Below are 18,620 nucleotides of genomic sequence, written 5' to 3'. Positions count from 1 at the left end.
GGTTTTACGAAGCCATTGTCAAAATAAAAGCATGTGATTCTGTATTAACAGTATGAATGAACTGCAACCTGCCTGTCAGGCAGAACAACCCCGGTTTACACTATTTTACAATTGTTTAACAATATTATATACAGTATATAATAGTTTACATCCATTAGCCTACGCTATTTTATGCTGTCTTGCACTTGTTTATGCTATTTTACACTCTTACAATTCCTAATGCTAGTTCACAATTGCTTACGCTAGCACTTGCTATTTTATGATATCGTACGCTAGTTTGTTTTGGTTGCGCTTACACGGGGATGAATACTACCAGTGATCCCTCCATTTGCAAACGCGACATCCATAATTGGAGATTAAGGGGGCGAGTGGCCGAAAATGTCATTGCATGTACCGTAATTTTCGCACTATAAGGCGCACCTGACTAGGGGTGTGATAATATATCGAAATGGTGATATATCGTCAGGGCCGGCCCAGGCCATTTGGGGGCCCTAAGCAAAATAATGCAAAGGGGCCCGTATTTTTTGCCCACCATTTCGTCACAGTATACTGTGAAACCCATTCATGCAATCCAACCCATACGTCCATATTTTGTATATTAATCAGATTTTGTTGCACTGTGTACTTAAAACTTCTAACATTGCCAGATTGGGGGCCCCCAAGTGGTCAGGGGCCCTAAGCAACTGCATAGTCTGCGTATAGGCTGGGCCGGCCCTGTATATCGTGATACTTTGTATCCCAAAAGGTTATCGATATGCTCCTGTCAAGAATCGAGATATTCTTTTAAAAAGGTGTCGTATCCACTTCACTCACTTGTCACTGCCTCTTAGCTCTGTATATACGTAAAACGGCACCATAGTAGTCTGTTTGCGGCAATACATGAGTGGGTCGTTCCGGGCATGCGTTAAATATTTTAATGGGATTAATTTTTAAAAATAATTACCGTCCATTAACAAGATAAATTTGACAGCCCTAGTTGTGCCTTATGTTGGCTCAACAAGAGTGCGTCATGTTCGCTCAACATGAGTGCCTAATGTTGGCTAGACATGTGTGTTTTATGTTAAAAGGACACAATTGCTAAATACTGAAGGAAAGCAATATTAGGTGCAAATTCTTTCCATATTTTTTTATTTCAGTTCAACACCCCATTTTTTTGAGTGTGGGATGCATGTATGTACGAGCATGGACTTAGCTACTATCTGAGCATATATCTTGTGAGTTAACTTTATTGCCGACACTGCGTTTCGGGGTCATCAACATGTTTTGCCCCCCGCCACACAAATCAAACTCCGCCTGTAGCGACATCATGTCGGAAGCCGCGGAGAGAACCTTCTCGGTGGCCACGCCCACCTCCTGTGTGCCGCCAAGCCTCGGTTTACCCGCTGTCTCCGTCTCCTTCAGAGCTTCCCGGTACTGGCGGCATCCTTCCAGGAGCAAGTTTCCCAGCTGGAGGCCCGCTTGGTGTCCATCCTGAGAGGACGACTGGACGAGTGCCGGCTGCCCTCGGCCGCCGTCAAGGTGGTGGCCATCTTCGGGCCGCTGCTGCAGCGCGCCTCCATACGAGAACGGCTACGTCCTCAGCTCTCCTTGCTGGTGGACATGGTCATGCGAGAACTGGAGCTGGTCCACGCGCTTGTCAGGAGCAAAAGTGAGAACGACGTGGCATCCAAGTTCTCTTCCTCGCCCGCCATCACGCTCAAGTGGACACAGCAGGTCATGCTGAGGGCTCACAACATCCAGCACAACTTCCAGACTGTGCAACACCTGTAAGAATTCCCTCATTGCAGATAGCACTCACAAACACGCCGGAGTGTCGCGTTCACCAAGGGCGTAGGTTTGGTCCCAACATTGGTAGGGATGATATAACAGCATAACTTGCATGTACACTTTTTGCTGGGGAAGGGACATTACAAACAGATTGGGTGAACGGGGATCAGGGATACATTTTTCACGAATATGAACCTAATTGACTGATAGGCTAAATGAGCAATATAAAATAAATCTGTATTGACTTATACTAACGTTCATATGTATTAGTCCAAGTGATACTTCGTTCGATTCAAACCTTCGTTTTCAAAAAACTACCAAAGAAACATTTTGAAAACTTCCAGAATAAATGACTGGATTTTTTTTGTTTGGCAAATTTAAATTGCAATATTTGAGGGGAATTAAAATTATATTAACATACACAATAATCTCTTAACCAGTGGTGGTCTTGGCAATTTTGGGGCCTAAGGCGAACATATCCAGGGGCCCTCTTCATGGGTCAGGGGTTAAAAAGGTGAGAAGGGTGTGGAGGAAATATGTTCCGGTACACTAGGGCTGTCCTAAACGACAAATTTTCTCCTGATTAGTCAGCCGACTAGTTTTACGATTAGTCGACTAATCTAAAAATGTTCTTTTTTTTTTAAACCAATTAAGCAATGAAATTTTTGTTGACGCTTATTAATTCACAAAACCATTTTGGAACACTTATATTCTTTATTAAAGTACAAATAATCATGTAAATAACAATAATTAATCACAAATAAACAGTGAGGTTAAATGCTGATCGGATTTGCTAGTGCAAAAGAATGTAAAGTAAACAGATTCAGAACACTGACTTTGCCTTTCCAACATTATTCAAAACAATTCTAAAAAAAAAATTTGAGCATTATTATTAGAGATGTCCCGATCGATCGGGTCCGATCACGTCATTTTCAAAGTATCGGAATCGGCAAAAAAATATCGGCCATACCTTTTTTGAATATCAATTCAATTCAATTCCTTTATTGTCATTGCAAGCCAAGCAAACAACGAAATTGGAAAGCTACTCTGTGGGACCATAAAACACAAGACAGTAAAATAACACACAACTTAAACATAATACTGAATAAAAGACAAAGAATAAATTATTGTGCAAAAGTGCAAAAGTCGCTACGTAGCAGCATCATGAACATATAGTGCTGTTCAGTGTTGAGAACGCGGATGGCCCTGGGAAAAAAACTCTCTGAGTCTAGTTGTACGTGATCTCAACGTCCTGTATCTCCTGCCAGAGGGCAACAATTCAAACAGGTGATGAGCAGGATGGGAAGAGTCTTTAATGATGTTCTTAGATCTTTTGAGGTGTCGCGCAGCAGCAATGTCCTCCAGAGGTGGCAGAGAGGAGACGATAATTTTCTCCGCTGCTTTCACCACCCTCTGCAGTGATTTTTTTGTCCGCTACCGAGCAGGTTCCATACCACGTTGAGATGCAGTAGGACTCAATAGCTGCTCGGTAGAAGGCAGTCATTAGTTCCTTGCCCGTGTTGTTTCTCCTGAGGCCCCTCAGAAAGTGGAGTCTCTGGCGAGCTTTCCTCACCATGGCCGAGGAGTTAGCTGACCAGCAGAGGTCATCAGATACGTGTACGCCGAGGAATTTGAAGGTCTTTACACGCTCCACACGTACTCCGTTTATCCAGAGAGGTGCCGGTTCCGAGGCAGGCACCTTCCTGTAGTCCACTATTAATTCCTTGGTCTTTGTGGAATTCAGAACCAAGTTGTTCTCCAAGCACCATGCTGACAGTCGCTGTACCTCATCTCTGTAGGCGGTTTCGTCTCCTCCGGAGATGAGACCAACAACAGTTGTGTCGTCAGCAAACAGTTGTGTATATGTATATATTGTAAATGACCTTGTTCATTATTTCACATATTTGTAATTCATTTCCGTTTGTGAGATTTCATGCTTTTATGTTGAAAGGGCAAAGGAAGGCAGAATGCCGCAAAATGTAGCAACTGCTGAAAAGACTAAGGAAGTAGGAAAAAAAATGGCGCGCTGATGAGAAAGCATAGACGTGCGTCGCCGTCACGGTGAAAATAAGAACCAAAACAGTTGTTTAACTGCTAAAAGTTCTTAGCGCCTGGTTGGTGAGGGAACAAGGTTCGTATTCAGGGTTTCATTTTGTAAATATGTTCATTATATTCCGCTAAGTGTAACATCTGTAGTCTGAGTGTAGTATTGCCGTTCATTTTTTGTACACCAGAGGGTGCTGTCGCCTCACTAAAGGATGATGTTTCATTGACAATGGCCCTATGAATGCCATCAGTGTTGTGAGTAATGATAATTGAAAGGTTTATTTCATGTTATGGTTTAATTTATGTTAAATAGATAAATATACAGGGTTAAAATGTCATATATGTATACGGTATATACAGTGATTGCACTCAAGGTAAAGATTGTCAAAGAAAGGTAATAATTTAAGGTCAAGGCAATTCATTGATATATAGATAAGGTTAAAAAGGTTAAGGTAAAAGTTATTGTAAAATACTAAGTGTAATGTTTTATCTTTGTGCACCGTAGCTCTTACGGTGTGTTTACATGAAGGACGGAATAAAGGTTGTAAACCATCAGTTTAAGAGACCATCTTTCCAATCGGGACGCTACATATATATATAATATATATATATATATTTTTAAATTAAATCGTTTTCTAATTGTATTTAACGTTACAGACATAATGTTACACTCACCCAGAGTCTTTAGGCGTAAGGTAGGGTTATCAAATTTATCCCGATAACGGCGGTAATTCTTTTTTCTAAAAATGTATCTCGTTAAAATATTTAACGCAATTAATGCATGCGCTGCACGACCCACTCACGCATTGTCGCGCTCAATCTAATGGCGCCGCTTTACCTACATAGAGAGATAAAAGGCAGCGTTAAATGAGTAGAATGAATTTTGGCAACCTTTGGAGCCTTTTTTTTTAACTGGCTAAAGCCTTACAATCCCTTTCCCTACGATTAGAAATATCATGGGAAGCAATGTGGGTAAGCAAGGTAGCAATAGATCTTTTTCTTAATACCTTGTTATTTCCCAACGCAGAGAAGATATATCAATTGGTAGCACTACGCACAGTCATGGTTCTACTTCCCATCATGCATTTGGGCATGGCTACAGTATCATTTACTGAAAGCTCAACAAATACACTAGATGGCAATATTTAGTCACAATATACAAAGTCACAAGTCGTTCTATCCGTGGATCCCTCTCACAGAAAGAATGTTAATAATGTAAATGCCATCTTGAGGATTTATTGTCGTAATAAACAAATACAGTACTTCTGTACTGTATGTTGACTGTATGTCACTATATTCGTCCGCATTTTTTTCTTAATGCATTACCAAAATGTATATGATCGGGAATGATTGGAATTGAATCGGGAGCAAAAAAAAGCAATCGGATCGGGAAATAACTGGATCGGCAGATACTCAAACTAAAACGATCGGGATCGGATCGGGAGCAAAAAAACATGATCGGAACAACCCTAATCTTTATTACAGTATACTACTATATACAATAGTAGTATGATAATTATAATAATTATTCATTGCCACTCATATTTGTCATAAAGAGTGTCATTTGAAAGCTATTCTTAGTGTAGAATCTGAATTCTGTGGTATTTACATATTATATTATTAATTCTGAAGTAAGTGAGATTAACTCGAGAAACCGCTAACCGAAAGCTTTACACTCCGTAAAAAAAACATTCTTTGTCATTACTTGTGGTGTCACTAATAGATTTAATTTTTTTTTTCATTAGCAAATACAGTGGTACCTCTACATATGAAGTTAATTCGTTGCAAGACCTTGTTTGTAAGTCGAAATGGTCGTATGTCGAGCAGGATTTTCCCATAGGAATACATTAAAATTCCATTAATTCGTTCCACACCCAAAAACCTACACTAAATCCATAATAAATACTGCTGGTACAATTATTATAAATGGCAATTAAACATAGCAAAATAAATAAGTTATTAATAAAAATCAGAATAATATAATAATGATAATAATAATATTAATAATAATAATAATAATAATAAAATAAAAATGATTCCGTTAATAATGCAACAAATTGGATTCTAATGTGGCGGACACTTTTTGCTGTACCTGAATGCACCGCGGGGCTAACGTCACAGTGAGATAGGTCAGTGCGGTAGAGATAATACTTTCGTTTTCTTGAGAGCACAGTCAACTGCAGAGGGCAATGGGCATTTTGTGTTGAATAAGTTCTTAACTAAATTATAAAAACGTGACGAAGCTGGCGATTTCTTTGGCGATGTTACCACAATAATAATTGTCACCTTAACTTATAAAGACTGGCGAACGGTGGTCGGAAGAGGACCGTGGAGCTGTATTGTTGAGCCAGCTCACGGATGCGCACCCCACGCTCATATTTTTCTATAATTTGCATCTTCATTTCAAAGGTAAGCATCACTTTTTTCCTTGTTTCACCAACTGTACCAACTTTTTGGAAACCTGTGTTGATTTCTCACACAAGAAAATCCGCCGTGAGTTCGTTTGCGTTGCTGTTGTGTCGTCGTATTTCGAGCATGTCGTCGGCTGTAGAAACAAATGGCGCATCAAATTTTACGTCGGATGTCGAAAAGATTGTGTGTCGAAGCGATCGTATGTCGAGGTACCACTGTACTGTTAACCAGCTGTTGCGTGTTATTGTATGACTGATTGGAACTGTACTGCATTGTTTCGCCACAGGGTGTGCTGTTGTGTATTTTATGTTTGGTGTGAAGAAGAAAGTTGAAAGAGGCATTAGCGTCCTGTTCTCAACATCTCCCTCACTGCACTTTGGCTCTCATGGAGAGCATGTTTGCTCATGTGTTCGAAATAAACGATAGCTGACGTGCAAAGTAGCTGTAAAAATAGCGGGCTAAGTGGCGTGAAAAACGCGGGAGAGCTAAGTGAAGCTAACTAACAGCTAAGCGGAGCTAAGTGATGCTAAACGGAGCTAAGCGAAGCTAAACGGCGCTAAATGAAGCTAAGCAACTGATACTCAGTCCGTCGTCGTGGAACAGTCCATTGTAGTGTGTGTGTGTGTGTGGGGGGGGGGGGGGGGAGAGATAATATAAATGCAGCATTCAAATGGATTTCTTTTATGTTTTGTTATCTGTTTGTTTGGTATGCTGCCATAATTATACATGACGAATAGTTGGGGGTGCTGCTGGCTCCGGTGGCCCAAGCCCTTGCTCACTGGGGCAAGGGCAGCTGGTTGGGGGCCCCCTACTAGTTGGGGGGCTAAGACGATCGCCTACTTCGCATGAATAGTAGATCCGCCTATGCTCTTAACTATCCAGGAATGCAAAAAATAAACAATTTTCTTAAGACCACTCAGCATTGTCTAAATAAAGAAATTAAATACAACTGCAAAACACGTCTCAGTTTGGGAATACCAAAAAAAAAAATAAAAAAGGAACCTTCTTTCAGGTAAAAAAACACGACTGCTTTTGTCCACAAACACAACGAAACTCGACAAAAAAATGAAAGCTCATTTGGGCTGCTTTAAGACCACATAAATCAAATAAAAATGAAAATTGGGGAGAAGGGGTTAAACCTCGGTTCACTACGTTTCTCACAATTAACGTTAACAGTAGAAAACATACTGAAGGACACTTCTCTCCAAGCAGCTACTACTCGAGTTTTGCAGGTTAATAAATTCATAAAGTTTAATGTTATAACAACTCTGATGCAGGTCGGACTTTCAGTCGCAAAATTAGTGTTGTGTTCCCCACCTCCACAACATTGACATCTTTTTACATTACCTACAAAGGTTGCTGTTGTTGCTGGCCGAAATAAAATTCTAACATCGCTCGTCTTCGAAGGGGGCGGAGGAGGCGGCATGTTGTCGACATGTTGTATTCTGTCTGGGCTGTGAGTGCATGTGTGTGGGGTTCATCAGCCAATCAAACGTGTGTTTGAGGGGAAAAAATGGACTGGCACATTCAGCAAATGAAAAGGGGTAAATGTCAGCCTGAACATAATCAAAATAATTCACTTAATAATAGTCGGGTCAATTCTATCCATACAACATATGGAAAGACAATCTCAATTACCTATATAACTGAAGTCATGATATAGTGGCAATAAGGTTGCTTAAAAGTTGGTGGGGACAATTTGAGCATCCTGAAAAGTTGCTATTGTCATGTCCCTACCGTCCCTATGCAAATTCAGGCGCAACTCCAAAAAGGAAGGACAAATTGTCCTGCTTCAGTCTGGCATTTGTACCGGATCGCTAGTATGCTGACTTTTGACCGACTGCTTGTACTGTAGGTGCGTGGAGTCGTGCGACAAAGTGCGGCAAAAGTTCCAGAAGATCGCGGACCAGCTGATGGACATCCGGACCACGGTGCTACAGGGGTGGAGCCGAAACCTGGACAGAGACGCTTCCGCCCTCCTTCGAATTCCTCTGATTCAAGAGGAAGACAAAATACTGACAATTCCTTGCGGACAACAGGTCACTCATTAGCTCAAAATGGTCTTTAACTCGTTAAGAAACATCAATGACCTTAAAATTGTCATGGTGCTCTTTGTGTTCATTGGAGGAATACATAAAGAACTGTATTTTATGCACTATTAGGGGCACCTAAAAGCCTTCAATTTTCTCATAAGCCACGAATACAAACTTTGGATGAGTTCGTTGAAACAACCATGTCATTTCGAACGCGTAACTGCGAGGATAATTTAAGTTATTTTAGCACTCCGTCAATGCTACATTCCCAAACCCGGAAGTGTGACGTAATTTCCCGAACGCAACAAGACTATCCACAGCTAGCATAGCAGCAGCAACGATCTCAGTGATATTTTCAGCGAAAGTAACCATTCAGGATCGCTCTTTCGTGACACTTAACGATGGTCCCAGGAAAGATTATTTAAAGTCCCTGACAAAAGTCTGGTCGCTTATCCATTTTGTCGAAACAATTGCTAAAAACCTGACTTTTAATTATTCAATTGGTTTCTGAAATGGCTCATATGAAAGCTAAGACCCTCCCAAATGATGTTGAATGTACAAAAATATATTTGTTTCACTGAAAAAAAGATTTATTATTTAATAAAGACATAGAGGTCAAATTTTGGCAAGACAAAAGCTTTGTCGCTTACAGAAAGTAGTGTGAAAATTGAACAAAAAATGTACTTGAAATACAAAAATATGTTACATAACATAAGCGAAGTAGTGGTTATGTGGGATCCAAATTTAATATTTTGTATGACTTCCATGGGCTTGAAGGACTGCATCCATGCGGTCCGGCAAGGATTCATAAAATTTATTGATCAAGTCATCAGGAAAATCAAAGAACGCAGTTTTTCATGCCTCTCAGAGTTCATCAACGTTCTTGGGTTTCGTCTTCCATGCTTCCTCTTTCATCCTACCCCAGACATGCGCAATGATGTTCATGTCTGGTGACTGGGCTGGCCAGTCCTGAAGGATCTTGATCTTCTTTGCCTTGAGGAAAGAGATTGAAATATGCGATGGAGCACCATCCTGCTGCAGAATTTGTCCCTTTTTATGGTTAGGAATGTAAGAGGCAGCTAAGATTTGCTGATATCTCAGACTATTTATGTTTCCTTCCACCCTGCAGATCTCTCGCACACCCCCATGCTGGATGTAACCCCAGACCATGATTTTGCCACCACCAAACTTCACTGTTTTCTGAGTGAATCTCGGATCCATACGGGCTCCAGTAGGTCTCCTGCAATATTTGCTACGACTGTGGTGTAATTCAATGGAAAATTCATCTGAAAAATCCACCTTTTGCCACTTTTCCAGCGTCCATCCTTTTGACAGGCTGTGGGCCTTGGCAAATGCCACACGTTTTTTTTCAATTGTCTGCACCCTGAGAGATCTGCAGGGTGAAAGGCAACATAGTCTGAAATATCAACAAATCTTAGCTGCCTCTTACATTTATCCGACACAGCAGGCGATTGTGATGACGCCGGTTGGCAGCTCGACACTTCACGAAAGGAAGAGTGGCGGGCCTATGTCTAGCATCGTGATTTCTCTCTAAACCTTTCTTTCCCCAGTCGTTCTGTGATATAATTATCAGTAAATGCAAAAACAGTAGGAGTAATAAATGTATCAAATTGACAAAAAAACAGGTTGCACTTCAACGAACAGGCAGTTGGTTTTGCCCTCCTATAGCAACAGAATCGCATCAAATTTTAAGAATTAGAAAAGCCAATAACGGTCTACTTACAGTGCCTTGCAAAAGTATTCAGCCCCCTTGAATCTTGCAACCTTTCGCCACATTTCAGGCTTCAAACATAAAGATATGAAATTTAATTTTTTTGTCAAGAATCAACAACAAGTGGGACACAATCGTGAAGTGGAACAACATTTATTGGATAATTTAAACTTTTTTAACAAATAAAAAACTGAAAAGTGGGGCGTGCAATATTATTCGGCCCCTTTACTTTCAGTGCAGCAAACTCACTCCAGAAGTTCAGTGAGGATCTCTGAATGATCCAATGTTGTCCAAAATGACCGATGATGATAAATAGAATCCACTTGTGTGTAATCAAGTCTCCGTATAAATGCACCTGCTCTGTGTTAGTCTCAGGGTTCTGTTTAAATTGCAGAGAGCATTATGAAAACCAAGGAACACACCAGGCAGGTCCGAGATACTGTTGTGGAGAAGTTTAAAGCCAGATTTGGATACAAAAAGATTTCCCAAGCTTTAAACATCTCAAGGAGCACTGTGCAAGCCATCATATTGAAATGGAAGGAGCATCAGACCACTGCAAATCTACCAAGACCCGGCCATCCTTCCAAACTTTCTTCTCAAACAAGGAGAAAACTGATCAGAGATGCAGCCAAGAGGCCCATGATCACTCTGGATGAACTGCAGAGATCTACAGCTGAGGTGGGAGAGTCTGTCCATAGGACCACAATCAGTCACTGCACAAATTTGGCCTTTATGGAAGAGTGGCAAGAAGAAAGCCATTTCTCAAAGATATCCATAAAAAGTCTCGTTTAAAGTTTGCCACAAGCCACCTGGGAGACACACCAAACATGTGGAAGGTGCTCTGGTCAGATGAAACCAAAATTGAACTTTTTGGCCACAATGCAACACGATATGTTTGGCGTAAAAGCAACACAGCTCATCACCCTGAACACACCATCCCCACTGTCAAACATGGTGGTGGCAGCATCATGGTTTGGGCCTGCTTTTCTTCAGCAGGGACAGGGAAGATGGTTAAAATTGACGGGAAGATGGATGCAGCCAAATACAGGAACATTCTGGAAGAAAACCTGTTGGTATCTGCACAAGACCTGAGACTGGGACGGAGATTTATCTTCCAACAGGACAATGATCCAAAACATAAAGCCAAATCTACAATGGAATGGTTCAAAAATAAACGTATCCAGGTGTTAGAATGGCCAAGTCAAAGTCCAGACCTGAATCCAATCGAGAATCTGGAAAGAGCTGAAGACTGCTGTTCACAAACACTCTCCATCCAACCTCACTGAGCTCGAGCTGTTTGGCAAGGAAGAATGGGCAAGAATGTCAGTCTCTCGATGTGCAAAACTGATAGAAACATACCCCAAGCGACTTGCAGCTGTAATTGGAGCAAAAGGTGGCGCTACAAAGTATTAACGCAAGGGGGCCGAATAATATTGCACGCCCCACTTTTCAGTTTTTTATTTGTTAAAAAAGTTTAAATTATCCAATAAATTTTGTTCCACTTCACGATTGTGTCCCACTTGTTGTTGATTCTTGACAAAAAATTAAAATTTTATATCTTTATGTTTGAAGCCTGAAATGTGGCAAAAGGTTGCAAGGTTCAAGGGGGCCGAATACTTTTGCAAGGCACTGTACATCTTTACAAAAAAAACAAGGTTGTATCCTCCTAGGCTTTCAAAACTGTCGTCGCTTAAATGTTGGAAATAAAAATGCGATCTAAAAGCTGGGGAGAAGTTGTTCCGCTTGACTCTCACAAAAGATGTTCAAATCCTTCCAGAAGTTTTTTTGGGCCACTCATACTCTCAAGCCTTCGTGTAAGCAATTTGAGGTGGTATGATGAACATCCTGAGTGAAACCCACAAAATGTTTGCAATATACAGTATAGCGTAGTGCTATAGTTTTGTATTGGAGTGCTGGCGAGGTCTTCGGGAAATGACGTCAACAGGTAGCGGCCGGCAGCGAGGCACGTACCTCGTTGCTAATGTGTTGCTATGGCAGTAACTCAAAACTATGTGGTCGATTAAAAAATATATGGTAATGTGAGTTTTGAGACAGCGAATGATGCATTCAATACAATTTAACTGAGTAAAACGCTCTTCACCTATCCTTTGATCATGTCATGACATTCCCTTTAGCGCAGCTCTATCTAGTGGATGCATGATTCAACCCCAACAGCCACTTCAGTACTACTACCTCGACTGCACCTTATAATGCGGCACACCGTGTATATGAAAACAGTTTTAAAATAGGCCATTCATTGAAGGTGCACCTTATAGCGCGGAAAATATTATGGATACAAAAATACTAATTATAGAAAATTGCAACAACAAAAAAAGTACAGCTAAAAACGATAACATTAAAAAACAAAAAATGAGAAAAAATTAGGGCTGTCAAACGATTACAATTTTTAATCGAGTTAATTACAGCTTAAAAATTAATTAATCGTAATTAATCGCAGTTAAAACTATCTATAAAATATGCCATACTTTTCTGTAAATTATTGTTGGACTGGAAAGATAAGACACAAGACAGATATATATGTTCAACATGCGGTACATATGTACTGTATTTATTTATTATAACAATAAATCAACAAGATGGCATTAACATTATTAACATTCTCTTAAAGTGATCCATGGATAGAAAGAATTGTAGTTCTTAAAAGATAAATGTTAGTACAAGTTATAGAAATTTTATATTAAAACCCCTCTTAATGTTTTTTTTTAATTAAAATTTGTAAAAATTTCAATCAAAAAATAAACTAGTAGCTCGCCATTGTTGATGTCAATAATTACACCATGCTCACTCATGGTACTAACCCATAAAATCAGTTGGACCCAAGCGCCAGCAGAGGGCGCCAAACACCAAAAAACAAGTAACAAGCGGACATTACACTTTACTGTCATTTTAATCTGTTTGAGCAGGGCATGTGCTTTGATTGCGTCAAATATTTTAACATGATTAATTAAAAAAAAAATTACCGCCCGTTAACGCGATAATTTTGACAGCCAAAGAAAAAATGTATTTTTTTCCCAACATTTTTTCATATTCTAATTAAGGCTGTCAAACGATTAAAATTTTTAATCGAGTTAATTACAGCTTAAAAATTAATTAATCGTAATTAATCGCAATTCAAACCATCTATAAAATATGCCATATTTTTCTGTGAATTATATATATATATTCTGTAAAATAAATTGTTGGAATGGAAAGATAAGACACAATATGGATATATACATTCAACATACGGTACATAAGGACTGTAGTGGGCATTTCACTCTACTGTCATTTAAATCTGTCTATGCTGCCCTCACTCCGAAGCGTCTACTTTTTTCAAAGCTAGACAGCTAGTGAACGACGCCTTAATAATCAGACTTCCTTTTTCATCTGATTTATTAATAAAATGGCCTCAAACCATTGTCCTCTTTAGACCGTCGTAAAACTACCAAAAAAAAGTACACAAGCATTGCATTAGCAACAACGTTAGCTTAGCACGCTATACAGGTTCACTAAACATAAACAAAAAGCGTCTCATACAAAAAATATAACATTTCGCTTATTAACATAATATGTACATTCTTTACAACAACCATACTTACACACAAATCTTGTCCAAGGATCATATAAGCACAACAGAGATGTCGTGCAGCCATATTGAACTGGCAAGTAAACAATAAACCATGTCGCAAAGCGACCACAAGAGTTCGCTGTTAGACAGCACTAAAAGCCTTGCTTTAAAACTTACCAAAAGGCAGAATACTGTCTCAGCGGGACATGTGCGTTAATTGCGTCAAATATTTTAACGTGATTAATTTAAAAAATTAATTACTGCGTGTTAACGCGTTAACCCTTGAGAGTCGAAGGACGCGCCGGCGCGTCCTCAGCGCACGTCGTCTTTGAAGCGCCCTCACGTTTTAAACACGTCACCCACATGCCGTTGGTTGGTCTCGTTTTAAAGTGCGGAAGTTGCGGTTTACTCTCGTTATTATTTGAAGTCAATCGACCAATTAAAACGTGAGATATTGTCATTTAAGTTTTATAGTTTTATTGTCCTCTCAAAAAAACATTAAAACGCTGCATGGATCATTTGTTTGTGTCTATATTTCCATCATTTCTTGTCCTTTTTCAAAACGGAAGCTCCATGAAAAAAAACACAAATCAAATGAACCCTTTCGAAGTCACAGTGGACGCACTAAATGCGTTTTTTAAATAAATATAACTGCCATGCGAGGTTCCACCGAACGAGAGGGAGGAGTGTTCTGAAGCAGCGAGGTGGCGAGCCGACGGCCGTTTGGATCGAGCAGCGACTTTGTGTGACTTTGAGAATGAACGGAAAACTAAATTTAGCGCAAGCAATTGTGCTATTTGATCAACTTGAGGAAGAGGATGGTCCAAATTCGTCATCATCGTCTTCTTCGGAAGAGTCCTCGAGTGAAGATAGTGACGTATTTGAACACGTGGGTGACGCCATCGACGAGCAGAGGTAAGCAAACTCACTTTTTTTTTTTTTTAGGCTGGAAAAAGTTTCTTTTGAAAGTTTCTTTTGATATTGCAAGACAAAGTTAATTTTGATGCAATATAAGTGTGTGTTTGTGAATATAATAATAAAATGTGCATATCAGATCAAAGTCGTACGTGAACTGTGTGTATCCAAGGCAGGAATGTATAATTGTGGTGATCTTCTTTCTATATGAAGATTAGGGATGTAGCACATATTCAGCTATGGTATTCTTTCTATTGTCATACATATAGATTTCCAATATTATTTATTGCTGTATATATTTTTATTTTATACTTTATTATTTTCATAAATACTGACTTTTTTTCATGTACATTTATAGTGACAATGAAAGTAAAGTGAAATGAAAATGGAAGGGTGGAAAGAGGACCAACACCCCATGGAAGTGTGGGCTGTGTGATGTCGCCCTGTTTCGAATTCCAGGACGAAACTGCTTTTCGGAGTGGCATGCCTGAAAAAAATTTAACTTGTTTATTGTAAATATTTTTGAAAATACTTTTTTCCCCCCCCAATGTTATATATATATATACATTTTTTCCCACAATCAGTCTTCTCAATTTGTGTATATAAATGTGTGTTCAAGAAGCTTGATTGTGTGTACATAGTTTTCATCAGGTGATACCTAAACTCATAAAGAGATGGCCTCTAAACACTTTTTGTGTTAGATGGTATATATTTTTTCACTGTTCGGTCTGCTGTATATAACCTGTTTTGACTAGAGCATGTATAAAGGCAAAAAACGCCTATGCTATACCTGTTGTTTATGTTGAATTGTCAAATATAAGACTATTCTAAATTTTTTTGGTTGAATGTTCATCCTAACATGTTGAATAAATATTACAAAGTTTCAAAACGGTTCATTACGCATGTTTGGTTGTCAATTGGACATCAAAATTAAAAATTTTGACAAAACGATTGTGGAATTTTTGGTCTTTTTGGGCCCAAAATGATGATTTATAATTGGTCAGTGACGGAAACAACAGTTTGGACATGAAGTTCAAGGTGTCACAAAAAAAGGGACCAAACCAGGCCATCGTAAACAATTCTTTCTTTGAAATATAAAGGCAACTTCAAAGGCATGCAAAATCAGACAAAATAGGCCCAGACCTTAAAGGGTTAATTTTGACAGCCCTAATTCTAATATAAACGAGGGAGCAATTGATTAATTCTTCCCTGCCGCCCTCTTTTTTTTTTTTTTTTTTTGAATTTTTCCAGTATTTTCAAAATAATAAAAAGCACAGTTCAAAATGAGAAAATCCTATATTAAAAAAATACAAAAAATCAAATATAGAGAATGGACAAGTGAAAAATAAAACCAAAACATAAATAGGTTTTATGAATAGATTTTATTGGTTTATTCTAACCTACCTACCAACCTATTTATTGGGCTGTTGGGCATGATTAAGTCATTGCCTGCCATTGACAAGAATACACATCCAATTCATTTAAACTGGGAGGACCGGCTGTAAATGCTCATATTTCAGTCGAAATAAATTGGACGAAAAAAAGGGAAAAACCCCAATAGAGGAAATGCTGACGGTTGACATGCGTGTGTTTATGTGTTGTTTCCAGCTGACGGCCCTAATGAGCGAGATCAAAAAAGCTCACTGGGAGAAAGATTTGGCGCTGAATCCCCAAACTGCGGAGATTTTGCAGAACAGACATGACATCGCCCAAAGTTACCTCAGCCTCATCAACATCGTGTCCTTGTACAACAAGGTACGCACATAAATCAGTCAAGAATAGTATTTTAGTGGCTTAATTCACTCAGCAGCCAGAGAAGTCCTCAGCTGCATGATGGTATCCAGTTACTCAAATCCATCTTCATGCATGATCTAACCATTGCATGGGTAATGTGACCTGGACAGATTGTGGAAAAATGTCTGCCTGTGGAGCTACCTCTGATCCAGAGCGGGTTGGAGGAACAGAGGCAGAGCCTGTTGGAGCTGCAAAACAAAAGCTGGACTAATGATGGTAAGTCACATGACTTCGCTCATTTTCTACTCGAGCGGACCTGGTAAAATCTCTACTAATAGCCAATGTTCCCCAATTTTACATGATTTTCTGTAGTAGCGTTTCTGGGTCACATTCTTTTTTTTTTTTTTTTAAACTGGTCCTGTTCAGCTGATTGACACGGAGAATGGAAATATGAGTGTCCGACTGGTCTGAACAGTTTTAATGTATCACATGGGAGTATGACATACTCCCATTGTGATCATTCAACGTTTGTTAGGAGAAAACAGCGAACAGGAAGGAGTTATTAGGGGACAAAAGAAAGAGAGGAGAGAGACAGAAGAAGCACAAACAACAATTAGAAATACATTGAACACCTAAACCAGGCATGTCCAAAGTCCGGCCCGGGGGCGAAATGCAGCCCTTGGTCAAATTTCATTCGGCCCTCAGCCTCTGTCATAAAATCAATAATGTCTGGCCCGCACACAGACTTAATAAATTGGTCAGCAGTACTGCTACCAGTAGAGCTGGGAATCTTTGGGCACCTAACGATTCGATTACGATTACGATTCAGAGGCTCCGATTCGATTATAAAACGATTATTGATGCCCCTCCCCTCTTTTTTTTTTTTTTTTTCAATGTTTTGTACATTAGTTCCAAAATTGTTCAAAAATACTCTCAGGCTAAACCAAACTACTATTTCAGTATCAAGTTAACATATAGCAGTAAACAAATATACAAAAATAACAGTAAATAAAAAACTCCAGTCCCCATTCTGTATCAGCAGCTTTAAACTACATTCAATTAATTTAATGTTGTGAATCAATCGTTTGCTCCCGTTATTCCATAATTTCCCTTTTGTCTACTTTCGACATGTGAAAGTTTTAAAACTATTTCAAAGATAGATTCAAGTCAATATTTTACCGATTTAGGAGTATTTTAGATAAAAAGTTAATTAGGTTTGCTTGGAAGGTTCGCTACAACAGCCTTGCAGGGAAGTGTACTGCTTTAAGATGGCGGCCGTTTACTAACGCCCGCATCTAGCTTTTTGTAGGTGTTCTGCTAACGCTACCGAATCTATATTGCATCTAGTCTTATAAAAATGATATCTACCGTAACATTATGTGGATGTACTTCGTAGCAGCTTTTCGGCAGCAGTCAGGTATGTTGTTGTGGTTTTTTTTTTTTTTTTTTATCTCATGGCATGAGTTGAGCTAGAGCCGGGACTTGAGCATTGGCATTACCCGAGAGGCCGGGTAATGAGAAGCATGATGCTTAGCTACTCTCTCTCCGTTCCTCATTGACCGCGCGGCGCGCTGAGTGTGTTGTACTTCTGCTTTACTTGGCATATTTTAATAATCGGAATTTGGATGTTTGTGAATCGTTCTCGAATCTTCCACGGCCGAAGAATCTAAGAATCGGAAATTTTGCACACCTCTAGCTACCAGCATATGAAGTAGCTTACACACTAAATGCTGCCCCTCATTTACCCACTAAAAGGCAGCAGCACTCTATGCAACATTCCCCCGTGTGACCCTTTACTCCCAATTTTCTAAAATGGCGGCAATCAACAAAAAAAAAAGAAAGTTGACTGCGACAGCCGACGTATAAGGGGAGGTGGAAATTGGACTATTTCTTCACTAAAATACGCAACAACTGTGTCTGCCTCGTTTGTAAAGAGACTAGAGCTGTCCCGACTAGTCGACATAGTCGACGTCATCGATGACGTAAATCCGTCGACGAGCAAAACATCCCGTCGACGGTTAATGAAGGGTTAAAAAAATATATGCGTGGAAAGTTCAGAATGTCGGGCGCTCTGGATGCAAGCGGGGAAAGCGGCACAAAGCCAAAAAAGCACACCAGAGTGTCCAAAACATTGACTTATTTCAAAGAAACAAAGGAGGGTACACTCTTTTGTCCTGTCTCTTCAATGCCAAGCTTGGCTGCACGTCGGCCGTGGATAAACACCTAAAGCGCCGTCACCCAGTTTGTAAGTCTAAACTAACGACATGTTTTATTGAAGTTGCTAAGCCTGTCACGATATGCAATGAGTCCATTTATCGCACGGCAAATAAAAATGAGGCCGGTAATTTTCACGGCTGCCTTTTATCGCTGCACGTGCGTGCGTGCGTGCGTGCGTGTGTGCATGCGTGCATAC

At 39.7% G+C, this 18,620-nt stretch overlaps 1 protein-coding gene across 1 annotated transcript in view; it reads left to right on the top strand.

The window, feature by feature from the left end:
- Positions 1-1,306: 1,306 nt before the first annotated feature.
- The window catches only part of LOC130929922 (dynein beta chain, ciliary-like), a 50,086-nt gene continuing 32,772 nt past the window's right edge, over positions 1,307-18,620 (top strand). The window contains exons 1-5 of the mRNA XM_057857552.1: positions 1,307-1,357; positions 1,402-1,766; positions 8,081-8,264; positions 16,082-16,228; positions 16,378-16,483. Coding sequence (XP_057713535.1) covers positions 1,307-1,357; positions 1,402-1,766; positions 8,081-8,264; positions 16,082-16,228; positions 16,378-16,483 — 853 coding nt within the window. The remainder of the gene's footprint in view (positions 1,358-1,401; positions 1,767-8,080; positions 8,265-16,081; positions 16,229-16,377; positions 16,484-18,620) is intronic.

The sequence above is a fragment of the Corythoichthys intestinalis genome, chromosome 14 (assembly GCF_030265065.1).
Source record: "Corythoichthys intestinalis isolate RoL2023-P3 chromosome 14, ASM3026506v1, whole genome shotgun sequence".
Lineage (NCBI taxonomy): Eukaryota > Metazoa > Chordata > Actinopteri > Syngnathiformes > Syngnathidae > Corythoichthys > Corythoichthys intestinalis.
This window is presented reverse-complemented; position numbering and strand designations above follow the sequence as displayed.